The 25,774-nt window shown below is 52.7% G+C and overlaps 1 protein-coding gene across 7 annotated transcripts; it reads right to left on the reverse strand.

Annotated features, from left to right (window-relative positions):
• Nucleotides 1-25,548, reverse strand: KANK2 (KN motif and ankyrin repeat domains 2). Of its 7 annotated transcripts, XR_008199700.1 has the most exons (14): nt 25,357-25,548; nt 24,467-24,683; nt 23,385-23,500; nt 21,695-22,906; nt 11,576-11,752; nt 11,376-11,478; nt 9,604-9,855; nt 8,879-8,966; nt 8,135-8,354; nt 6,702-6,844; nt 4,091-4,291; nt 3,921-4,010; nt 1,723-2,104; nt 1-921 (listed from the first exon to the last, which is right to left on the reverse strand). XR_008199700.1 is itself a non-coding variant. In XM_052643338.1 (13 exons), exons 3-13 carry the CDS (start codon nt 23,419-23,421, stop codon nt 2,051-2,053), a joined length of 2,565 nt encoding a protein of 854 aa, XP_052499298.1. In that variant the 5' UTR covers nt 23,422-23,500; nt 24,467-24,683; nt 25,357-25,548; the 3' UTR covers nt 1-2,050. The 7 variants fall into 7 exon arrangements, 6 of the variants coding, with proteins under 6 accessions (XP_052499298.1, XP_052499296.1, XP_052499295.1 ...); XM_052643338.1 differs by having other exon boundaries at nt 1-2,104; nt 9,604-9,843; XM_052643336.1 differs by having other exon boundaries at nt 1-2,104.
• Between the last annotated feature and the right edge of the window lie 226 nt (nt 25,549-25,774).

Below are 25,774 nucleotides of genomic sequence, written 5' to 3' on the forward strand. Positions count from 1 at the left end.
CTCATAAGGTAGCTTTATTAAATTCCTTTACCTTCTAAAAAATGATTACAAAAAGGAATACTTCATTTAAGTGTAATACTGTCTTTATGGACGTACCATGGTCAGAAAGTGAAGTCTTGAATACATGTGAGAAGAGAGCAGAGTCAGACACAGAACCCCCTGTAACCTACCACGCCAAGCCCAAGGGGTAAGGGCAGGGGAAGAAGGGAACACACAGGGATAAATATGCACTCACGGTGGGAGGGCAGGGGGGCAGGGCGCGGTGATCAATGAGCTGCTTCTAGAAGCTTAAAATAAACACAGCCACAGCTCCAGGGCCGGACACACAGACACACAACTCTCGTACCGCTTCTCAAAGCTGCCCAAAGCTGTGGCCTCCTGACAGTGGTCATCCCCAGTCAGCTTGGGTTTCCTGTCCTTTTCATTTACACACACACACACATACACACAAACGGAAGTGTCTCTCTCCTTTGACCATCCAAGCTCTCTTGTCTTAGGTACTATCCCTTCCATCATAATCAAAGTGAGCAGACTCCATCAGGCCAGGAAACCTACTTTTCTAGGAGAGAAGCCAGCACTTGGCTTTGGTGAATGAACGCGTGTAGTGCCGAGGGCTTGACCCGTCTTGCTGGGGTTTTAGCGCCCACCCTGGTGGCTACGCTGAGAACTGGACAAGAGAGGGCAGGACGTCTAAAGACTAAGGGATCTTACTCCCCGGTCACAAGGCACTTCTCGAGGCTTAGAACCTGTCTCCCTCCTCCCCTCCCTGTTTCCTTTTCTCTTTCTTTTTTGGTCACAAAAGGAAGGAATGGGAAAGAAAACTATGTTGAGATTCTGAGACAAAACAGGCCATGCAGGAAACTGCGTGTGTTGGGAGAGCCCCGTTTCCAGCAGGCTGTGTTCCAGGCGGCTCCGGAAAGCCTGTAGGTTGTTTGGGGGAAAAAAAAAAAAAAAGACAACCAGCTGGCCCTTGTTTGGTTTTCGGCAAAGCTCTGTCTTTTTAAGTTTGCACTGGGAGCCCTCAGGGGCAGCCAACTTCGAATCGAGCACACATGGGATTTTTGGAACGGGGCCTGTGCTTGCCAACAGACTCATGCCCTGTTATCCTTCCTTAGAGGAGAGACATTCTGGAGTCTGCGGAGAAGGATGGCCTTGTCACTGGGGTTCTAAGCCTAGGGATGTAGGCACCCCTCTGGGGACCGGATTCATCTCCTACATGTCCAGGTCTACAGGGTTTTCTAGGAAAATGAATATTTGCCAGGGCCCCCCTGCATGGAGGAGATTCTGGGGAATCACAAGAAAGGCTCAACTCGCACCCCTCGGCTGCTGGCTCCCGAGCCCCACACCTGAATGGGGCGGGGGCGGGTGGCTGGGCTGCTCCCAGCGGGAAGAAACAGAAGGCAGAAGAAACAATTAAACCTCCCACCCCGGGTGACAAAGACAGAATCTGCTTTGTGAAGAGACCACGAGAGAATGCCACCAAGAAAGTCGTCTGGGCAGGGGGCAGTGGAGAAAACTCGATTATATACCAGACAATTAAATGTAGGGGGACTGGGTGTCAGGCCACTCTAGATGATGCGATCCGTGCGTAACAACATTTAGGCTTAAAGTGAAAATATACGATTCCAGTGACTTTCAAATTTGGCAACAAGTAAGTAAGTGATTTTTTCCCCCTTTCCCCCTCCAACTGTGATTCAGAAATACAATATTTTTCCCTCTTACCCTCCTCCATCTGTAATTGCCAGTTGATTGTTCTCAGCGTTCCTCACAAACCCACGCCTCAGAGCCAGCCACTGGCGCCGATTTACATATGAGTTTAGCTCCAGTGTGTGCTGCGGCTGCTTTGAACCGGGGTACTGGGAAAAAACCCGCTTTCAGCTGAAGTCTCCACGCTGTTGGGGTCTCCCCCTGGGAAGCAGAGGAAAACCCCAATTGCCTTTGATACTGGGACCTTGGTGGATCGAGTTGGAGCTGGCAAGGGAGGAGACGAAGGACAGTTCTTTCTGGGCTGCCTGGTCCCCAGGAGTGGCACCTTGGGCTCTTCTCAGAGCTACTCCTCTGCAGAGGATGACGCGGGACTCTCGTCATCTGACATGGGGGCAAACTGAAATGAGAGGCAGAATTCCCTTAGTTTGGCGTCCCCTTGGGGGTCTGAAGTGGCGACTTTGCTGGCTGGCCCCGGTCCTATGGTGAGTGAACAACAGGCTGTGGTCCCTTGGCCTCAAGGAGGTGACGCTGCTGGGGAGACAGCTTCACAGAAGCTCACAGATGAATGCAGTGGAGGGTTCTTCCTGAGTGCTTAGGTGGCAGGGACAGTGGACAGCAGGTGGTCTGGCAGGGTGACGTCTGAAGGACGTTGGGGGGGCACCCAAGGGGCAGGGTGTTCCGGGCAGAGGAAACAGCAAGTGCAAAGGCCCCGAGGCAGGAGCGGCAATCAGGCCAGTGTGGCTGGAGCAGAGTGAGCAAGGAAGGGGGAGGTAAGAGTGGGGGGAGGTGGGCTTTGAGGGTGACCCCACTCCAAGCGGGGTGGGAGGCACAGAGGGCTGTGAGCAGAGGAGGGCTGTACCCTGACTCAGGTGCTCACAGTGACCTCTGGCCACTTTGGGGAGGACAGTGGAGGCGGCAGAGGGGGTGCGAGCCAGAGAAGCATGCCGAGGCAGTGGCCCGAGAGGACAGTGACAGAGGATCGGGCTCCAGCCCTGTGGAGCCCTTGGGAGCAGGACCACATGTCAGACAGCAGGACGCCACCCAGCCCCATCACCCCCATCTCCCAGTGTGGACATGGAGGCCCAGAGCTGATCCCAAGGGGATCCCCTGAGCACCTAAGACCCAAAGCAGTGACGCTGGGAAGACTCGGAGCCTCAGAAAAGAACCTGCAAGCCTAGCAGGAGCCGGATGGCTTATGTCTCAGCAAACTTCTCTCTCCTGGACTACTTGGGGAAATTGCTGTGGTAAACACCTACCTAGCCACCCTGGAACCTGGCCCCACTCATGCCTCAGGGAGGCCAGGGCAAGTGGGAGATGGGGGTGAGGAGGAGCGGGCAGACAGGTTCCAGTCCTGGATTCACACCCTAAGGTCTCTGCCCTTTCCTGTCTGTGAGGCTTTGGACCAAGAATGGAACCTTCTAAGTCTCAGCTTCCCCACCTGAAAAATGGTCACAGTAACAGTACATTATGCAACTGAACAGGGTCCTTGTGGAGGGTTCTGGAAATCCCGCTCGGGAGGCATTTGGTATACAGTCCATTAGACTACCAGGCACTTCCCAGGTGGCTCAGTGGTAAAGAATCCGCCTGCCGATGAAGGAGACGTGGGTTTGATCCCTGGGTTGGGAAGATCCCCTGGAGGAGGAAATGTAACCCGCTCTGGTATTCTTGCCTGGGAAATCCCACGGACAGAGAAGCCTGGTGGGCTACAGTCCATGGGGTCGCAAAGAGTCGGACACGACTGAGCACACACACACGCCATCAGACTAGAAGGGCTTGTCTCCTCCATCAAGCACTCAGGACACAGCGAACATCAATGTTATCCTCCTGTTAGACTTCCAGAAGAGCATTTTGCTAATGGGCATGATTTTTTTTTTTTAAACCCAGATTTCTAGGGTCAAATCAGAGAAATTCCCCAGTAAGACACAGTTAGGCTTCTTTACAGTGAAACTTCTCAAGGCCTTGAATACAATGACACACTTTGAGTGAATGCCAAAGTCCTTCACATGGTCATGAAGAATACGATTTGGAACCAGACAGATCTGGTTTGAATCCTGTGATCACCAACCATAGCTGCACAGTCTTAGTTCTTCTAACTTGTTTCCTCATGGGGGCTCCATGAAGGTTCAACAAACAGCTGCAGCCCTCGGCGTGGTCCCTGTATGCCATCCCCCCTCGGAGGCCCCACCCCCTTCCCAGCTAGGGCTGAGACTCACCGAGCACTTGATGTTCATGCGGGAGTACAGCATGGACGCAATTTCACTGTGTCCCGCGTCCAGGGCCACCATCAGAGCCGTGCTCCCGTCCTGCAAAGCATCGGTTGCTATGCTGATGCCCTCTGCACTGTGCCCGCCCTACCCCCAGGCGCACCGGGGTGGGGACTCACACGGTCGGTGATGGAAATGTCGCAGCTGGGCACGGCCAGCAGCAGTGCAGTGATCTCCTTGTGGCCGTGCTCGCAGGCACACATGAGAGCCGTGGAGCCGTCGTCATCTTGGATGTTGACGTTCGCCTCACAGGCCAGCAGGGCTTTGACCACGTCCACCCTCCCGTGGCTGACCGCCAGCATCAGGGCTGTCTGCCCCGCCTGGTTAGGGCAAAGGAACAGGCTTATGGATCATGCAGGCCCCAGAGGGTGACACCCCTGCCCTAGAACCTTCCATGGTTCCTGAGTACTCTGATGCTAACTGCACCTCCAATCATGGGCCTTCTGTATTTCAAATAATCCTACCTACCACTGGGCCTTTGTACTTGCTGATCCCTTTTCTTCCAGCTGGTTCCTTCCCATCCTTCAGGTTTCAGCTTAAATGTCTCCTCCTCCGGCACATGCTCTGTGTTTCCCCATCCCTTGTTGTTGCTGGAGTTTAGCTGCTAAGTCATATCTGACTCTGCAGTCCCATGGACTGCAGCACGCCAGGCCTCCCTGTCCTTTACTATCTCCCAGAGTTTGCCCAAGTTCACGTCCGTTGAGTTGGTGATGCTATCCATCCGTATGCCCACTTAAATCAGATTCCTAAGTGACAGGTACAAACGTAAGCAGCATGTGTCGAGCTAAGACAGGTACAAACGTAAGTAGAATGTGTTGTGTACGCTTTTCTGTCTACCAGTTGGTGGTAGTTTAGTGGCTAAGTCGTGTCTGACTCTTGCAACCCCATGGACTGTAGCCTGCCAGGCTTCTCTGTCCATGGGATTCTCCAGGCAAGCATACTGGAGTGGGTTGCCATTTCCTTCTCCAGGGGATCTTCCTGACCCAGGGATTGAACCCAGGTCCCCTGCATTGCAGGCAGATTCTTTACTGACTGAGCTACGAGGTTAAATCTCAATAAAAACCAACGTCTAGGGACTTCCTTGGTGGTCTGGTGCCTAAGACTCCCAGCTCCCAATGCAGGGGGCCTAGGTTCCATCCAGGTCAGGGAACTGGATCCCACATGCCACAACTAAGACCAGGCAAAGCCAAATAAAGAAAGAAATTATGCTCTGTGACAAGAGCTAGACACAATACTACATGATTCCATTTATATAATATATCCCTAACAGGCAAATCTGCAGAGACAGAAAGCAGACTGAGGGGGCTAGAGGCTGGGGGAGGGAAGATGAGAGTGAAGTGACAGCTGCGGGTGCCGGGTCTCCTATCAGAGTGTAAAGGTGTTCTGGAGGCAGACAGTGGGAGAGGTTGCACCGTACTGCAGCTATGCTAAATGCTACCGGTCACGCGAAGAGCTGACTCACTGGAAAAGACCCTGATGCTGGGAGGGATTGGGGGCAGGAGGAGAAGGGGACGACAGAAGATGAGATGGCTGGATGGCGTCACCGACTTGATGGACATGAGTTTGGGTGAACTCCAGGAGTTGGTGATGGACAGGGAGGCCTGGCGTGCTGTGATTCATGGGGTCGCAAAGAGTTGGACATGACTGAGCGGCTGAACTGAACTGGTCATCTTAAAAGAGTTCATCATATGTGCATTTTGCCTCAATTTTTAAAAAAGTAAACCACCTGGACATATACCCGGAGAAGATGAAAACCCTAATTCAGAAAGATACTTGTACCCCAGTGCTCATCGCGGCACTTTTACAACAGGCAAGACGTGAAAGCATCGGCGGATGAAGAGACCAAGAAGGTGTGGCACAACGTGGTGCAACGGAATCCTGCTCAACCATAAGAAACAACGGAATAATGCCGTTTGCCGCAACATGGATAGACCTAGAGACGGTCACACTAAGCAAAGTAAATCAGACAAGGCCAGCTATCATATGATATCACATATGTGTGGAATCTAAAAAAGTGATACAAATAAACTTAGTTACAAAACAGAAACAGACTCACAGACATAGTAAAAAAAAAAACCTTATGGTTACCAAAGGGGAAAAGGTGGGGAAGGAGAGAGAAATTAGAGGCTTGAGAGTAACAGATACACACTGCTGTATATAAAATAAACAACATGGTCCTACTGCATAGCACAGGGAACTATATTCAACACCTTGTAATAACTTATAATGAAAAATAATCTATATATATGTATATATACAACTGAATCACTTTGCTCTACACCAGAAATAACACATTATAAATCAATTATATTCCATTAAAAAAAAAAAACCCTAAACTACTAATACAATTCTTCTAATTAAAAATAAATCAGTAAAAAAGCAAGCAGGGTCTGGGACTTCCTGGTCATCCAGTAGTTAAGACTCCAAGCTCCCGAAGTAGGGCGGCCCAGGTTTGATTCCTGGTCAGGGAACTAGATCCCATACATGGCAATTAACATCTGGCACAGCCAAATAAATAATTTCTTTTAAAAAAGAATGGGGCTCTGGAGCTAGACCCCCAGGTTCAAGTCCCCCTCCTCTAGTTGAATTCATTTCCTCGAGGAAATGAATACTTCTCTGTGCCTCAGTTTCTCTGCCTGTGGAGTGGGGGTTCTCGCCTTGGGCTTGGGGCAGGGCTAGGACGTCATAAGTGGGAAGGGCTGTCCAGGTCGCCGGCACCGAGGGCTATACCTGGCTGGCTTTGGCATTGACGTCTCCAAGCCGGAAGAGCTGTAGGACGGTCTGGATGTCATCCTGGGTCTTCAGGGTGGCCAGGGCGGTGAGCATGATGGGGCTGTAGCCGGCGCGGTTCTGCTTGTCCACCTGGCAGACACCTGCCGGGAGGGGGCCAGGAAGAGATCGGGTCTCAGACCCCCGTGATGCTGGCTGGGTCTGCCTCAAGGCTGGGGGAAGGGCCCTGAGGACCAGGCCTCGTCTCTGCCATCAGATTGGAAGCCTTGTTCACTACCATAATGAGCATCGGGCATCACGTCTCCTCTATTAGTCTAGGTGTGGACTCATTCCTTCTTTTTCTTAGACTGACAACCCCATTCTGCCCCTGGGTACCCAGCTCTACTATGGGAGGGGCTCCTAACAATGAAATCTGTGACTCGTCCATCAGACTGGGCTCCCACATTTAGGGCTGAAAGTAGGATTTCTGTATCCCCATTAATCTGAAAGGTCCCCCTACTCATCCTTCCGTCTGGCCTATGTCTCCTCCATTAGACTGCGGGCTCTGCCTCATCAGACTGACTAGTGGAGAGTCACGTCTAATTTCTTCACGTCTAGTTGTGGACCACGACTTGTCTCTGAGCCCCAGATGGGAAGCCACATCCTTTCCTCAGATTAGGTTTCCGGGGGTGTCACCTTTGTCATACACGGGTCACTGGGGTGGTGGAAGGGCCACGTGTTTTCCATAAGACCATGGCTGCCTTTTCCAGTACACCAGGGCCACAGGTAGGGGTTCTATCCCCTCACCAGCATGGGAGGGTGGTGTCTCCCCCATCAGACTGGGAGGGCGGCGTCTCCCCCATCAGACTGGGAGGGCGGCGTCTCCCCCATCAGACTGGGAGGGCGGTGTCTCCCCCATCAGACTGGGAGGGCGGCATCTCCATCAGACTGGGAGGGCGGCGCCTCCCCCATCAGACTGGGAGGGTGGCATCTCCATCAGACTGGGAGGGCGGCGTCTCCCCCATCAGACTGGGAGGGCGGCGTCTCCCCCATCAGACTGGGAGGGCGGCATCTCCATCAGACTGGGAGGGCGGCGTCTCCCCCATCAGACTGGGAGGGCGGCGTCTCCCTGATCAGACTGGGAGGGCAGTATCTTCCTCACCAGACTGGGAGGGTGAGATCTCCCCCATCAGACTGGGAGGGCAGTGTCTCTTCCATTAGACTATGAGGGTGGCATCTCCTCCACCAGACTGGGAAGCAATGTCTCCCCCATCAGACTGGGAGGGTGATAGCTCTCCCATCACATCAGGAGGGTGGCATTTCTTCCATCAGGCTGTGAGGGCACCCTCCCCCATCAGACCAGGAGGGCAGCATCTCCCTCATCAGAACATCAGACCAGGTGGCAGCCTGCCTGCTCCCCCCCGGGGCCCCCTGCCCCCATCCCCGGGGCTCACCGCTGTCCAGCAGCTGCCGCACCACGGGGAAGTTGGCGTGGGACACGGAGTAGTGCAGCGCTGTGTTGCCATTGCTGTCAGCGATGTTGACCACGTAGTCCAGCAACCGTGCCGACATGGCCCGGAAGGTGACCAGGTGGCGCCGCACGAGCTCCGGGTGGGCGTCACTGCGGCAGGCCAGGCGCAGCCACTCCTGCAGCACCGTGGTGTAGGCCACTTTCTGGACGCGGGCCAGGGAGAAGAGGGACGTGAGGGCCACAGCAGCCCACCCTGGGCCAGATGAAGCCCACCCTGAACCAGAGGGGACGTGTGGGTGCCCCACCCTAGGTGTGCCCCCCCTGAAGAAAAGCGTAGTGTCCCCTGCCCTAAAGGGAAGTGTAGACCCCGTGGTCCTAGGTATGTCCCCAGAGGAAGGTGTGAGCGTCTCCACCCTGGATGGGATCTTCAAGGTCAAGTGTACACACCCATCAGAAGAAATACAGCAGCAGGAAATACTCCCCTTCCTCAAGCCCGGGAAGGAACAGGAACCAAGGCTAGCTTTGCGGGCAGGTGACCATCCTTGGCCCTCCCTCCTCCCTGGCGCCTCTCCAAAGACCACGACTCAAGTCTCAGAGCCCCTCGCCCACCAGCTCCCAGCTAGGATACTGGGGTGCCCATAATCCAAAGCACAGAGAGACACTGTGGATAAGGAGAAGCCAGGAGGGGAAGGTGAGCCCCCCCTTCAGGCCCATGGCCCCACTGTACCAGCTCCCGCTCGGTGAGAGCTTTGGGGTTCTCCAGGTACTTCTCCAGGGCTAGGCAGGCTGAGATGAGGTCAGGACTCAGCTCCATCCTGCCAAGGACAGACGAAGGGGAGTTTATCTTAGGAGTACTCGCCTCAGCTTCCTGGGTGTCCTCCACCCACCACGTCCAACTGGGGTGCTCACAGAGGGTCTCAACACTCTGCCCCGTGGCCCTCACCCAGTCCTGCCAGGGCCCCCGAGTGGTGGAATCTCAGACCCTCTCCTTCTCAGAAACTTTTACACGGCACCCCAAGGGGCAGACATGGGGAACACACAGACCCCAAGAGAAAATGGACACATGGGTCAAACTTTATTCCAAATAGCCAGCGGCAGATGGAAATCTTTTTCTGAGGATGGGTTTTTCATCAACGGGAGACATAGGAGACATACACAGGATGGACAGGTGGGTCAAAATGTCCCAAAGAAGGTGGGTGACTTAAGATCAGACTTAGCCTGCCCCTTAAACCCTAACCCCAACAGCCCAAATTGCCCCCCTCAGGCCTTTTATCAAAGCCACCAGATCTTCAGATGCCCAGAAAGAGAAAGCATGGATTCACTAATTCATACTAAGGTGTACATGACTGATGGGAGTTTCCCCTTAGAGGGCTTGAACAGTGGGATCTGAGGCAGAGGTCACCTTCTCTGACCCCAGGCCCTGCCTGAAGCCCTCCCATCCAGAAAACTGACCGGATCTCGTCTTTTGCACTTGATCCTGATGCCCCCTCAGCTGTGGGCGTGTGCAGAGACTCCTGGGACAGTTGAGACTCCTCCCGGCTTGTCTTGGCCTTTGCCGTCTCCTTGGGCCTGAGCAGGGGGGCTTCGGCCACACTTGGAACCCTCTCCTCTGGCTCTGGGGCCTCGTTCTCTGTGCTCTCATTGTCCGAGAAGTTCTCTGCGGTACTGGAGTCCTCAGAGGAGGACTCATACCTGGGGGAGACGCTGTAGGTGGTAGGGGAGGGGCACTTAACCTCTCTGGGCCTCAGTTTCCCCATCCATTAAATGGGGATGGTGACACTATGAAGTTGACAGGGCTCCAGGGATGCAATAAGTGCTCAGTAAACACTGCCTGTGATGGTGATCATGTTTGGGGGGTCAGGGAGGGGCACTGCTTTTCTCTTCTACACTTCAGTACCTCTTATACTTTGCTCCTTATGCTAGAAAGTGTGTTAGTCATTCAGTTGTATCTGACTCTTGCGACCCCATGGGCTGTAGCCCACCAGGCTCCTTTGTCCATGGAATTCTCCAGGCAAGAATGCTGAAGTGGGTTGCCATTCCCTTCTCCAGCAGATCCTCCTGATCCACTGATCGAACCTGGGTCTCTCACATTGCTGCTGCTGCTAAGTCGCTTCAGTCATGTCCGACTCTGTGCGACCCCAGAGACGGCAGCCCACCAGGCTCTGCCGCCCCTGGGATTCTCCAGGCAAGAACACTGGAGTGGGTTGCTATTTCCTTCTCCAATCCATGAAAGTGAAACGTGAAAGTGAAGTCGCTCAGTCATGTCCGACTCTTCACGACCTCATGGACGGCAGCCTACCAGGCTCCTCCGTCCATGGGATTTGCCAGGCAAGAGTACTGGAGTGGGGTGCCATTGCCTTCTCCGTCTCACACTGCAGGCAGATTTTTAACCATCTGAGCCACCAGGGAAACCCACTTTGCTCCTTACACAGGTGTTACACTGATTCAGACCCTCGCCCTACTGCACATAGGACCCTCATGCTTTTTGCTATCTCTTGACAGAGTCTAAGCTTCTGTGCCTGGCATTCAAGGCCCCCAACTCTTTCTGCTCCCCAGGCCTCCCACTTTTTCTTCTTCTTTTTTAAGATTTTTTTTTTGGATGCAGACCATTTTTAAAGTCTTTATTGAGTTTGTTACAATATTGTTTATGTTTTGGTTTTTCGGCTGTGAGGCAAGAAGGATTTTAGATGCCCAACTGGGGTTGGAACCTGCATCCCCTGCATAGGAAGGTGAAGTCTTAACCACTGGACCGCCCAGGAAGTCCTCTCCTACTTTTCACGTCATGGCTTCCTCTTGCCTCGGAGCATTTATCCAGGATGTGTCCTCCACCAGGAGACCTCCCACCCCGCACTCTGCGCCTTGCAAGGGTCTGCTGTCCTGCAGCACACGTGTTCCCCTCTGTCGGTGACTCTCCCCAGGGCCATCTCTGCCTCTGCCAGGCCCCCCTCACTGCCTGAGCATCCCCATCATTGCTCCAACCACGCTGGGTTGGGACCGCCCATCATTGCCCCAGGTCACAGTGGACCAGGAGCTCCATGGGGCACACAGCTGAGTCCAGCGCCTCCCATGGGGCAGTGTGATGTAGTGGTTACAGCACCAGCTCAGCACTGGACTGACTGGAGTCAGTCCACCAGGCCTCCCCATGCCTCAGTTTCCTCATCTGTCTCCTGTACTTTGGTTGAATGAATGAATCAAAGTGAGGGGCTCAGCCCAGGATCTCTCACCTGCCGTTGACCCCCACGAACTGGAGGCTCCTCCGGTGGGCCTCTGGGTCTGTGGGCTCCTCTTTCTGCTTCATGATGGACCGCACGCCTGCACGGGCCCCTCCTGGAGGGGGAGGGGTGGTGTCGTGAGAGTCTCCCGAAGCCAGACCCCACGCCTGGGCTTCTGGCGGCTGGCCCTCTGCGCAGCCGCTCCCACTTACCTGCACCCCCAGCCTCCTCAGACTCCAATTCCTGACAGGCTGCTTGCCCGATGGGCTCCTTGACGGTGGTGTCGTCATGGGCAGGCACCTGGCCTGTGTTCTTCTCTGGCTGCGCCTGGGTGGCCCCCTCAGACTCCAGAGGTGATAAGGACGATTCTGCAGGAGCCTGTGGGTGACCTGCAGAGGCGGGAGAAGAGGAGTTTACTGCAGGTAACAACAGCAAAACAAGAACAGTAATAACAGCTGCCTCTTGTCCCTTACGCTGGGCCAGGTGCTCCAAGGGCTAATTCTTGCATTACTTCATCAAAACTTCCCATGTGGAAGCTGGATTGTTACAGATGAGGAAGCTGAGACCCTGAGGGTGGCCTAAGGTCACCCTGCAAAGAAGTGGCAGGATCCATTCCAGTTCTGGTTTGCCGCCTGCCTCACAGCCGGTCAGGGTCGGGGAAGATCACATGACCCCTGCAATCTTGGCTTGTGACCTCCCCTCTGACATCATACTGAGTGTTGTCTGGACACTACAGCTGAAAATAGTGGTCACGGTCAGGACTCAAATCTCCCGCAAAAGAGCTGTGTGACCTCAGGCAGGTCACTAACCTCTCTGTGTCTCAGACACGACATGTCCTACATCATGACGCCATACACAGTAAAGACAGTAGCGTGAGAGAGGGCTTAAAACAACACGTGCACAAGAGCATGAAGAACATTTGTTAAGTCAAGAGAACTGTCAGCTACCTTTTGCTAAGACTTACTATTATCACTTTATAATACTATCTCACTATTATAAATTATTTTATAATTTATAATATTATTTCAATATTATAAATATCTATAGCGTTGTGCTGTAGATAACATTTTGTATCTGGCTTTCTGCTTCTTTAAACATTTTAATAATCAGGAGAAAGAAGCAATAAGGGTAGCCACAGGGGGTGGCCAGAAAAAGAAAAAAAAAAAAAAGGGCTATTGGAAAGTTAAAACCCCACCCAGGCGGGTTTCACTCTGGGTCAATGAAAATGTTCTCGGGTGGACGGTGGGGACAGTTGTATAACAATGTGAAATGGACGCTCAGACATGTTTAAAATGAAACCTTTTATGTTCTGTGTGTGTGTGTTAGTTGCTCAGTCATGTCTGACTCTTTTCGACCCCTTGGACTGTAGTCCTCCAGGCAAGAATACTGGAGTGGGTAGCTATTCCCTTCTGCAGAGGATCTTCCCAACCTAGGAATCAAACCTGGGTCTCCCACATCGCAGGCAAATTATTTACCGTTGGAGCCACCAGGGAAACCCTATGTTATATCCTAATAGTTCCTAATTTTATCATAATTAGGGGAAAAAAAAAACGCCCAAGTTGGTCTGAGAACAAAAGTGACATTGTAGGACTCAGGATCCCGAGGGTGCCCACTGCAAAAACAGGGGTGGAGTTGGCAGAGAGCTCCAGCCCCGGATCACTAGCCTGGAGCCAGGAACAAAAGTCCTGAGACCCTGAGTGGCTGCCCGGGCCTCAGAACCCACTGAGGACCCCCCATCCCAGGCCACGTGTGGCTCCCATGTCCCCACTTTCCCAGCATGTCCCCTTCCTGCCACTGACCACGGGGTCTGCAGACCAATTCATTTTAATTCCCTTTAATTTTTTTTGACAACCGCAGCAACTACTCCCTCAAGTCCACGAGCAACACTCAACTTGAGCTAGGAACAGGGAGTAAACACTCGACAAAAGCAGAGCACATTGAACGGATGAGACATTGGCCATAAAAGCTTCCGACAGCGCCCCAGCCCAGGGCGGGGTCGGGCCAGGCGGATTCCAGAGTCAGGAGCTCCAACTCCCGCGGGGAACCGAGAGCAAATGCCAGGTTTTTACGGGAATCTGATTTTTTTTTTTTAATTTTGTCAATAAATTCACATCTGACAAACAAAAGCACTAAGTGGTCCAGTGGAAAGTAACAAGAAACAGTGGAAAGTATCACTGTCACCCAAAGCCAGGCTTCCTGCTGGAAACACCTGGGAGGTCTGTTACTTAAATTCGGGTAAAGTAACATTATGCTCCGGGCTTCCCTGCTGGCTCAGACCATAATGGTAAAGAATCCGCTTGCAATGCAGGAGACCTGGGTTTGATCCCTGGGTTGGGAAGATCTCCTGGAGAAGGAAATGGCAACTCATTCCAGTATTCTTGCCTAGAGAATTCCATGGACGAGAGGAGCCTGGAGGGCTACAGTCCATGAGGTTGCAAAGAGCCAGACACGACTGAGAGACTAACACTAACATTACGCTCAGGGAAAGAAGCCAGTCACAGAGCACGATGTGCATGACTCCACTTACACGAGGTCCGTAGAAGAGTTAGATCCAGAGAGACAGAAAGCAGGATGGCAGGTGCCAGGGGCTGGGGGAGAAGGGTGGGGAGTAAGCGTTTAAAGGGGACAGAGATTCAATCTGGGAAGACGGAAAAGTTCTGGGAGGCTTCCCTAGTAGCTCAGAGGTGAAGAATGTGCCTGCCAATGCAGGAGACGCGGGTTAGATCCCTAGTCCAGGGAGATCCCACGTGCCTCAGGGCAACTAGGCCCGACTAACTACTAAGCCTTCGCTCTAGAGCCCACAGGCTGCAACTACGGAGCCCACGTGCCACAATCACCGAAGCCCGCTCACCTACAGCCTGTGCTCCACAACAAGAGAAGCCGCCGCAGTGAGAAGCCCAAGCACCGCAACTAGAGAGAACCCTCACAGCAGTGAAGGCTCAGCACAGGCAAATAAACCCGTAAAATAAAATAAAAGTTCTGGACAGGGATGGTAAGGCTGGTTGCACAGCAATGTGCTTATTGCCACCGAGAAACGGTTAAGAGAGTAAGTTTTATGTTATATGTTCTTTACCCCAAATTTTTCAAAAGTGGGGAGAAAAAAAAAAAAAGAGTGAATCAGAGCAGTGCTATGGCCCCTTCTGCCCCACGGAAGAGCAGGCTCTGCCCCTCAAAAGCTGGGATGGCTCCTTCCAGTCATGAGAAGTTCAAGGTCAGACACTGCAATACTAAAGTAACAGTAACAGAACTGATAATAGTTATTATTGTTATTCTACTGGGAGATGGAGTGGACTGTAACCAAAATTTATATGGAAATTTATATGGAAGAACACAAGTCCATGGCCAGCTGGCCCCTCCCTGGCCAGCTAAAATGGGCAGGCTTAGGAGAGAGTAACACGTATTCCCAAAGCCACAATAATGAAATCAGCAGGGCATGGTTGCAGGAAGAAACAGGCCAAAGGAGGTGAGGAAAGAGGGCTCAGCACAGACCCCAGGTGAGAGAACTGGGGGTGAAACAGAAGTGCTTGCGCTCAGTCACTCAGTCATGTCCGACTCCTGGCAACCCCTTGGACTATAGCCCACCAGGCTCCTCTGTCCAGGGATTTCCTAGGCAAGAGTACTGAAGTAGGTGGTCACTTCCTTCTCCAGGGGATCTTCCCAGATCAGGGACTGAACCTGAGCCTCCTGCACTAGCTGGGGGATTCTTTTCCCACTGAGCCACCTGGGAAGCCCAATAGCAGCCCTGCATGGAGCAAGCCTACGGGTACCATTTTTCCAACAGCATTTGGTCCCTTTGTGTCTCTGTGTCACATTTTGGTAATTCTCAGAATATTCCAAGCTTTTTCATCATTATTATACTTTTTATGGTGACCTGTGATCAGTGATCTTTGATGTTACCATTGCAAAAAGATCATGGCATATCTGGCATATATTCGAAAACGGCTGTGAGATCAGGTCTTAAAAGTTCTCATCACAGAAAAAAAATTAACTGTGATATGATGGATGTTAAACCTACTGTGGTAATCATTTTTGTAATATATACATACATATATATATGTATATATTGTCACACACACACACACATATATAGTAATCATCAATGTGTACACCCTCAATAATATGAATAGTATTACTTATAATATATAATAAATAGGAAATGGCAACCCACTCCAGTATTCTTGCCTTGGGAGTGCCATGGGTAGAGGAGCCTGGTAGGCTACAGTCCATGGGGGTTGCAGAGTCGGGCATGACTGACTGAGCAACTGAGCACAGCACAGTTAACTAACATAATTTATATGTCAATCACCGAGATAAAGTGGAAAGAATTAAAAATTAAAACAAGAAATCTGCGATGCGTTTAACGACATCAACATTAAGAGTTAAAAAACTCTTGGTTAAAACTATTTTGTTTAAAAAAAAAACAAACCTCTTAAATTTAATTGACAGAAGAATAAAGGCTGTGGAAAGATAGTCATAATGCCAAAAACAGGCAAAGAATTATCTTTTAGAATAGGCGTTAACAAAATTTTCCTGTCCTGGGCCAGATAATAAATATTGTGGGTCATAAGGTCTGTTGTAAACAGTACAAAAGCAACCCGAGACGGTACATAAATGAATGGGCCTGGCTGTGTTCTAATAAATTTGAATTTCATATAATTGTGCTCATATCACACAATATTAGTCTTTTCACATTGTTCAACCATTCAAAAACACAGAAACCACTCTGAGCCCATGGGCTGTATGAAAACAGGCACCAGGCTTCATATGGCCCTGCAGGCTACAGTTTGCAAACCCCTATTCTGGAAAATGCCAGGAACATCTCAAAATTGCCCCAAAGGAAAAAAATAGAGGCTATGACTAAGGGATTCACTAAGGAGAGTTGTGAAACATTATATGGTGATGCTCAACCTCACCAGCAATCAAAGGAATGCTATTTAAAACAAGGAGATACCACCTTGGACAACTGCATCAAACGAGCAAAAAATTAGAAAGATAAATAAACTACGTTACCGCGGATGTAGAGAAATGGACACTTCAGACCCAGCCATGGTTGGTGGGAGTGTGGCCAGAGAGAACTTTCCGGAGAGAATCAGACAAAATCTGGAGTGAAGATGTGCCTTTCCTGTAACCCAGCAACCCCACAGGACAGGACATGTAAGGACGAAGCCAGTACTATTCAAAGCAGCCAGGAGTTGGAAGTAACCCAGGTGTCCACCAAGGAGGGGGTCATCTAAGAAAGTGTAGCACATACCTACAGCAGAAATCTATGCAGTCATTAGAAGTGACAAACCACCAGATCAGGGTGGAGAGTTCCAAAATAGAGTGTAGCGAGGAAAAAATAAGAAACAGATTTTTTTTTTCCTAAAGCACAATACCATTTTAGGAAATTAAACATGCCTAGGGCATATTTTTCAAGAATACTCAAATATCTAAATAAACTTCTAGAAGGTGGGTTGCAAGGAATGATATTACAATGGGGTAGGGGTGTGTGACAGAGCAGGGGGTGCTGAATCACCGCCTGTGGGCACAGTTTTTACATTTTTAAATGGTTGCGAAAAAACTGAAAGGAGAAGTCTCTTTGGGACACGTGAAAATTACAGGAAATTGAAATTTCAGTGTCCACACATTAAGTTTTATTGGTATATAGCCACATTAGTTCATTGATGTATTGGCTATGCTGCTTACATGCTACAAAGGTTGAGCTGAGACATTAAACTCATCAAAATGTATACATTAAAAATGTGCAGATTATGAAAGAGACTCACAGACTTAGAGAATGAATTTACGGTTGCCAGGGAGGCAGGGGGAAGGATGAGGGGAGGGATAGTTAGGGAGTTTGGGATGGACATGTACATACTACTATATTTAAAATGGATAACCAGCAAGGATATACTGTATAGCACATGGAACTCTGCTCAGTGTTGTTTGGCAGCCTGCCTGGAAAGCGAGTTTAGGGGAGAATGGATACATGCATATGTATGGCTGAGTCCCTTTGCTGTCCACCTGAAACTATCACAAAATTGTTAATCAGCTATATACCAATACAAAATAAATTTTTTTTAATGTGCAGATTTTTGTATATTAAATATACCTCAGTAAAGCTGGGGGAAAAAAGAACAGAGCAGAAGTGAGTCAAGTCATTGCGACAGAGATCAGATGCCCCACAAAGCTGAAAATATTTATCAGTCCTCAACACTGAGGGTGGAAGACAAAGGTGAAAAAAGAATTAAAGTCAAACAAGAGAGGTGCCATGCGTAGCTCAATGAGGCTGGTAAAGAATCTGCCTGCAGTGCGGGAGACCTGCGTTCGATCCCTGGGTTGGGAAGATCCCCTGGAGAAGGGAATGGCAACCCACTCAAGTATTCTTGCCTAGATAATTCCATGGACAGAGGAGCCTGGTGGGCTATAGTCCATGGGGTTGCAAAGCTACACTTTCTTCTTTCTTTTTGACAGTAAAGAGTCATCCAGGTGTTAAAAGATAAATAGCATGTTCCAATAGTTTTTTTTTTTTTTTGGCCACACCTTGCAGCTTCCAGGATCTTAGTTTTCTGACCAGGGATTGAACCCCGCACCCTTGACCGTGAAAGCTTGGAGTCCTAACCACTGGACTGCCAAGGAATTCCCCTACAAATTTTTAATAACATGATGAAATGTCCCTGCGATAATGTTAAATCAAAGAAATCAGAGGATTTAAATCCTGGCTTGGAAAACTATGGACAAATTGCTTTACCACTCAGTGCCTCAGTTTCCACATCTGTAAAACAGAGATAGAAACACCACCCGCTTCCAAGCGGTACTGGGGGTGTCAATGAATTAAGATACAAAAAGGACATCACATAATGCAGCCCTTTGCAGTGGGCTGCCTAAATGCTTTTACATAGAAAATAAGGCAACACAACAAATTCCATCAGTACATGTTGCCAGACTCCAAAAATACATATTATTTTCTTCATGAGAAAAAAAAATCGGAAGGAAACAAGAAGCATCCATAGCAGCTGTGTCTAGGCAGTGGTGGGTTTGTGGAGCTCTTATTTAGTGTTCTAGAGTCTCCTGCCTCAGTTGGTAAAGAGTCTGCCTGCAATAGAGTAGACCCTGGCTCGATTCCTGGGTCGGGAAGATCCACTCGAGAAGGGATAGCCTACCCACTCCAGGATTATTGGGCTTCCCTTGTGCCTCAGCTGATAAAGAATCCGCCTGCAGTGTGAGAGACCTGGGTTTGACCTCTGGTTGGGAAGATTCCCTGGAGAAGGGAAAGGCTACCCACTCCAGTATTCTGGCCTGGAGAATTCCATGGACTGTATAGTTCATGGGGTCGCAAAGAGTCCGACACGACTGAGCGACTTTCACGTTACAGAGTCTTCTGTACTTTCCAAACCTTCCACAAAGAATATGAATTGCATTCATAGGACTGTGTTTCAAACAATAACAGGAAATTTCAAAGCCTTGGAGAGACCCCACGGATGCACGTGCCTGGCTACCCGTTCTCCCAGGAATCTCTCTGTGGTGCCTTTGAAAGGTGAGGGATGAATGAGAGTTTACAGTGGTCTCTGGGCCTCTGCCTGTCTCATCCACCTTTGCCAGCCTGAGGCGACGGCTGCCTCTCACCCTTCCTGCCCTTCACTGCAGCAAGCAAATTCTAGGTGGCAGAAAGGCTGGACTCCTCCCAGCCTCCTTATTGACCTACACATGACCGACCTAAGTGGTCTAAACATTTGTCAAAGATTTCCCTGGCAGTCCAGCGGTTAAGACCCTGTGCTTCTGCTGCAGGGGGCATGAGTTCAATCCCTGGGTGGGGAACTAAGATCCCACATGCCATGCAGTACAGCCAAAAAACAGAAAAACAAAACATTTGTCAAGAAACCACCCAGGTGTTTCTTTTCTCTCACATCTTGGCTCAAAGAGCCAACAGCTAACCCCTGAGCACCCACCAGTGCCTGATACCATCTTGAACACTCAGCACCAACCAATGTATTTCAGCTCACACTGATCTGGTGCCATTGGGCGGTCAGTACCATCGCCCTACCCCACCCCGACCCCGCAAATGTGGCACAGAGAGGTTGAACAGGTTTAACAGAGGTTAAAGAGCATGGAGCTAGGGAGCAGGGAAACCAGAATTTGAACACGGGCCTCCACGCCATCCAACCACCACCCATCCCACATCCCTGTTTTATTAAAGTGATTTTTCTTCACTTGTTTCTGGTGGGCTATTTGTTTATTGCAGGGGCTTTTCGTCTGTCTTGTTCACTGCTGTGTCCCCAGTGCCTAGAAAAATCTAGCACATGGCAGGCACTCAGTAAATATTCCCTAAGCGAGGCAGAGACTGGGGCTGGCTGCAGCAAGAGGGAGTTAAGTGAGACTCAAGACCGCTTGCACAACGTGGGGACATGGCTAGGTCTGTGTGTCCTGCAGGCAAGAGGCCCTGTGGCTGTGCTGGGAGGCACGTCTGGAATGGAGGTTGCCTCTTAAGAGATCCGGAGGCTGGGCTGGGTGGGGCTTCTGGCTGGGGGCCAGGGTCGCAGCGCTGGGTGTTTGGGATAGACACAGATCACAGGGGTGGAGTCCAGAGCTGGCCAGGAAGAACATGGGGAAGCAAGAAAACACAGCTGGGACCCCGCCCTCCAGCTTGTACCCTCTGGTGCCTCTACAGGGCTCTGGCCACCTGATATTATTTGAGACTTAGACGAAGAAATGGGCTGAATCTTTGAGGCATGCTATAGGTTCACAACAGCCTGGTCTCAGATCCTGGATGTTTGACAAAGGATATGTGAAGCTTCTCCGCAAACCTCAGTTTCCCCAGTTATGACAAGAATTGACCTGAAAACCATTAGTAGGGGGCCTTCCCACATGGCACAGTGGTAGAGAATCCGCCTGCCCTTGCAGGAGACACAAAAGAACATGGGTTCAATCCCTGGATCAGGAAGATCCCCTGGAGTAGGAAACAGCAACCTGCTTCAGTATTCTGGGCTTCCCTGGTGTCTCAGATGGTAAAGAATCTGCCTGCCATGCGGAGATTGGGTCAGGGAGATCCCCTGGAGAAGGGACTGGCAACCCACTCCAGTATTCTTGACTGGACAATCCCATGGACAGAGGAGCCTAGCGGGCTACAGTTCATGGGGTTGCAAAGAATCAGACACAATTTAGTGACATGACAACTAATAGCAGAAGTAGCAACACATGATGGTTAAGTGCTTACTGTATGTATGCACTAGTTCAGAAGAATCCTAGAGGTGTGGACCGCTACAAGGCCACTTCACAGACAGGGAAGCCGAGGCCCAGAGAAGTGAAGCTGATCATTCAAATCACACAGTAAGGAGTAGAATTTAAACCCAGGTGACCTTGCTACACAGCCCACTGTCTTAACCTCCTCGGTGGGTGAAACACTTAACAGAGCCGTCAGCACCAGACTGGTATTAGATAAAGAACAGCTGTCTGGATTATGAGTCATTCTGGCAGCGTCTCCCAGGGGCCTCAGGACGGCGGTGGTGGGGCAGCTGCTATCCTGAACATCCCACATCCCCTTTCCGAGCATGAGGACTCAGCAGTTCCTCCAGGGAGCATCCCCTTCCTCCCTCTGGACTTGGGTGGGGCTCCTCCACCTCCAGGATCTGGGCCTGGGCAGCGAGACTCAGTGATTAGCTCAGTGAGGAGCAAATGACCCAAACCAACCAAGAAGGGTCACCCCTGGGATTTTTGCTGGTGCTCTCTGGATTGAGGGGCTCCCTTTCCCTTTATGAGCTGGCTCAACAGATGTCAGGAGTGGTGTGATCACCTCTGCCTGCCTGAGAGAGAAGCTTCCAGGATGCACAGAGGAAGAGAAAGAGGGAGGTAGAGATTCTGAGGCTATTTGAGCACCTGGATCCAGCTACGCCTGAAGCTGTCACTAAGTTACATGAACAACACATTTCCTTTTTCATGGCCTGAGACTGGTTTTTGCCAATCAGGGAAGAATTTTCTTTGCCCAGCAACTGACAGCTTTGGGGACCTTCACCCAAATGCCTCCTATTCTCTACATATTTATAACGCTCTAGACATTCTGCTGCTGCTAAGTCGCTTCAGTCGTGTCTGACTCTGTGCGACCCCACAGACGGCAGCCCACCAGGCTCCCCTGTCCCTGGGATTCTCCAGACATGAGCACACACCTAATTCTTCAAACACTTAATTTCTTCACATGGTCTCTAGAGGGACTGGGTCAGCAGCACAAGTGTCTCCTTTGCACGATGAAGAAACTGAGGTTCTGATTGCTTGTGGGAGGACAGGGCTGGGGCTGGACCCCAGCATTCAGAGGAAAAGGAGGGACCCTCCACCGTCTGCCCCCACCTGCTACTGCTCACCTGCTGCCCCATCACAGCTGCGCTCTGTGATACTGATCTTCTTCACCTGGTGGACGTTGCTGGTGGATGCAGCGGGCGCTGGGAACACTGTCTCCATCACCTCATGGCTGCGGAACACAGGGGGGCTCTCAGCCCCGTTGGACGTCGCCAGGGCCCGCAGCCCTGCCCCGTAGGGCTCCAGACTCTGGGCCCGCTGAGCAGGGGCCCCCGCTGCCGTGCTGGCCGCCACCTCCACGTCCCTCGGCCCCTGCACCACCCGGACGGTGTCCACACGGACTGGGCTGTCTGGCGGCGGCCAGGCCTGGGGCTGGAGGTCAGCTTGCCGGGCTTGAGCTGCCTGTAGCTCCTGGAGTGCTTTCTTGAGCTGGGTCTCCAGCACGGCCACCTTAGCGGCCAGGGCTGCCTCCCCATCGGGCACGCCCAAGTCCCGCTCTCGGACCCAGGTGCCCACGCTCCGGGTCTCGAGCGTCACTGGGTCCTCGGGGGCCTCAGGGAGGTCCAGGCAGAGCTCACCACGGCCCCGGGCTCCTGCAGGGTGGCCCAAGAACTTTTGGCTCTTGAGCTGCACTGTGAGTTGTCGCTTCTCCTCCTGCAGCACCGACAGCTTCACCTGGAGCACGGGGATCAGTTTCACCTGCTCTTCCAGTTGCCGCAGCTTCCGCAGGGCCCCCGCCATCTGCTCCCGCACATGGGCCAGGTGCCCGGCGCTGGGCGGCACCGGCGTGGACAGTCCCGATCCCCGTGGTGTCGGGGGTGGCAGCCCCACGCCCACCAGTGAGCTCGTCGAGCCGGCCGCGCTGGGGGTCAGGGAGCCCAGACCGGCAGGGGCGGCTGCCTGGTCCTCCAGGCGGCGACGGGCGTCCAGTAGCGTGCGCTCCACTCGCGGGTTGAAGCCACCGCGTGTCTCCAGGGCGCCGTACTGCGGGTAGAAGCCACGGCCGCAGTAGGAGTAGGCCGAGTGGCGGCTGTCCCCGCTGGCATTGGAGCACAGAGACTCGGTGGACGTCCACCAGGAGCCGGGCCCACGGGGCAGGGAGCCCAGGCGGGGCCGGCGCTGCACGGCCACCCGCCGCAGCGTGTGGCCCTTCTCGATGTCGTCCACATACTTGAGAAAGTCCAGGTCTAGGCGGTAGCCGTAGGGCGTCTCCACCGAGTAGGGGACCTCAGGCTCTTTAGAGGGGAAGGCAGGCGGGGAGGCTGGGCCGGGGGTCCCTGAGGTAGAGAGAAAAGCCAGCACCTCTGAACACTGTGGTCCCCTCCTGGGGGCAAACTGATGCCCCTGGGTGAGTCATGGCTTATTGGCCCAAAGGATGGGACGCCACTGGCTGCTCAATGCTCAGCTGTAAGCCTCAGGCCCCTCCCTACCTCCCCAGCCGAAGGCAAGGCCTTGTGTCCCCCTTGGACCCTCCCAGGGCAGGGCTGTGCTTCCAACCTCCCAAATGAGTCAGGACCCTGTCTCCCAACTCAGACTAACCTCCTTTCATGAAAAACCCTGTCTCTTCCATTAGACTGTCGAGGGCAGAACCGAGTTGTCCCCATTCAGGCTCTCAGGATAGAGCTGTGTCCTACCCTCAGCCCCACTCAAGTCAGGCCCCCTTCTCTCCTCCAGGCCACACAGGACCTGGCCTGTGTCCCTCACGCCCCACCTCCAACCCCAAGGCTGGGCCCTCTTCCCCACGAGACCCCTGACCTGGGAAGGGGGCTGACACGTGCAGGACCTGGGCCATCCTCTTGCCTGCAGAGCTCCTCAGGTGTCTCTGGGGGGGACTGCAAGTCAGACCACCTGCAGCACCGGCTGCGGTTTACCTGGAAAGAGGGTGAAGAGGGTGTGATGACACCCAGAGTCAGGAGTCTGCAGGAGGGGAGGTGGCCACCCCTCCCCACTCTCCCTTCCCCACCAACTTCCCTCTTTCCCTGGGCGTGGGACCCTCTCACAGGCACACACCCGTCCTGACTGTGGAAAAGGTTGAGGGGGGGCGCCCACAGCCTGGAACAAAGAAACCAAACCTCACGGTCTGCCCGCACATCTGTCCAGCCCCTGGACAGGCTCCAGCTGTTCCCACAGCCCCGCCTCCACAAAGCCCCCCACCAGGAGCGGGGGGGATGGGGTGCTGAAGTCCTACAGCCGCCACCCTTCCTGTGCCCCCTCCCCTCAGCCCAGGCAAGAACTGGTTACCAGGACAGATGGGGGCTTAGGTGGGCAGATGGGTGCACTAATGGGGAGACAGCCAGCCGGAGACAGAGACACAGGGGCACAAAGAGAAACAGAGCTCAGGGTAGGAGACCCGCAGACAGAGCTGGGTCAGCCTGGGCAGTGGCGGGGGGCTGGTAAGGAAAGTTGGGGGGAGGCAGCAAGGAGCAAAGCCTTTCCCCTTTATGGAAACAATTTTCTCTAAAAATAAACAGTTTCGCTGCCGAGCTACACGAGAACTTCCTGCTCACCCCCCCGCCCCCCCAGGATGTGTCCGGCTGGGGGCTCGGGGGCGCAGCAAGGATAGAAGGCGGGTGGAGGCCCCGGAAGTCACGGGGGTGGGGGGAGGAAGTGAGAGGGGGCGCCAGAGACTGGAAAGGGGAAAGACAATCAGGGCCTCTCACTAACCTGCACCCCCAGACCTGGAGGATGGCCAGGGTACTTCTGTCCCCGGGTACTTCTGTCCCCTACTCTGACCGAGTTTGGCCAGTCCTTTCTGCTGTCTGACCTCTAACCACCCTGCTGCAGAGGTTCCGGCCCACCCCACCCTTTTCAGGCTGTGGTGCCAGGGCAGTGGGTACCTGGGAGGATGGGCCAGGTGGAGCACCTGCTGGGCATGAAGGCGGGGCCGGAGCTTCAGGGGCAGCCGAGCTTGAGCTTGTCTTGTCTTACGTCCTCCTTGCTTAGCCTCTTGCTTGTCTCTCTCCACGTCTCTCTCTGTCTCTCCACGTCTCTGTCTCTCTGCACTTCTCCCGCCCTGTCTCTGTACGTCTCTGTCCTCACTTCTTCTTTCAGTGCCTGGAACACACAGTCATCCAATTGTAGGAAACCTGGCTTTCCACCTGCCTGAAGGGTCACCCCCTGCACAACAGGGAAGTGATTGAAAATATTTTCTGGGAACCTGAGAGAGACTAGAGGCAGGAAGCAGAAACGGTACCCCTGTGGAGACCCCTGGAGGTGAAGGGGGTGGGGTGAATAATAGTATAACTATAATTATCATCCAGGCAACTCCTTTGATCATCATGACAACCCTACCAGGGGGGTAGTTATCACCGTGTATTACGGTGCCTTGGGTAAGAAGTGTTTTGGGACACAGAAACACACAATGGGGACTTCCCTGGCGATCCAATGGTTACAACGCCATGCTTCCAATGTAGGGTGCATGGGTTCGATCCCTGGTTGGGGAACTAAGATACCACATACCATGCGGGGCTGCCAAAATAAAAAGAAAGAAATACACAGTGACTTGCCCGGGGTCACTTAGCCCGAGGAAATAGCTGGGTCTGGATTTTAATCCTTAGCTTGGTAGATTCCCCTCACTGCCAGCCAAGCCACCCACATCCCCATATTCCAGGCAGAAACTGAGGTCTGAAGCCATGTGACCATGCTCCATGCGGGTCGGTGACTGGCTAAAGGTGGAGAAAGCAGATGGTGGGGGAAAGGGTAGTGGTGGTGGGTGTCTGTGGCTCACCTTCCCTGGAGCATGGCGAGTACTCGAGACAGGACAGAGCGATATGGAAAGAGAGACAGGCCACTCCACGAGGGGACAGGTAGGTGGCTCAGGGAAGTAACGCGGGGTCCCAGGGAGGCGTCCCGAATGTCCAACGGGGTCTCCCTAAAGCCCCCGCCCCAGGCCAGCCTGAACGTCTCTGGGGTCTTCTGCTCCTATCCACGGCCCAAAGACGGGGGCGAGGAGGACCCCGCCCCGTGCAGGGAGGGGGCGGGGCCTGCGGGGTCCCCAGCTAATGGCAAACAGCTGCAGCTCCCCACGCCGGCCCAGCAGCTAGGCCGAGGCCCAGCCCGGCCGGACGCCCGGCCGCCTTCCCGCCGCCTGGGGCCTGGCTCCGGCCCGGCTACGGAGAAGGGCGAGGGAGGACAAGAGAGGGAGG

Source organism: Budorcas taxicolor, chromosome 7, assembly GCF_023091745.1.
Source record: "Budorcas taxicolor isolate Tak-1 chromosome 7, Takin1.1, whole genome shotgun sequence".
Taxonomy (NCBI): domain Eukaryota; kingdom Metazoa; phylum Chordata; class Mammalia; order Artiodactyla; family Bovidae; genus Budorcas; species Budorcas taxicolor.

Bases quoted from the DNA above. Each gene is read 5' to 3' on its own strand.
- KANK2 (XM_052643333.1), bottom strand. From the start codon at position 23,421: ATGGCCCAGGTCCTGCACGTGTCAGCCCCCTTCCCAG. The intron at 11,479-11,575 runs GTAAGTGGGAGC...CTCCCCCTCCAG, and splicing joins TGAGGAGGCTGGGGGTGCAG to GAGGGGCCCGTGCAGGCGTG. The intron at 4,011-4,090 runs GTGAGTCCCCAC...GATGCTTTGCAG, and splicing joins ACATTTCCATCACCGACCGT to GACGGGAGCACGGCTCTGAT.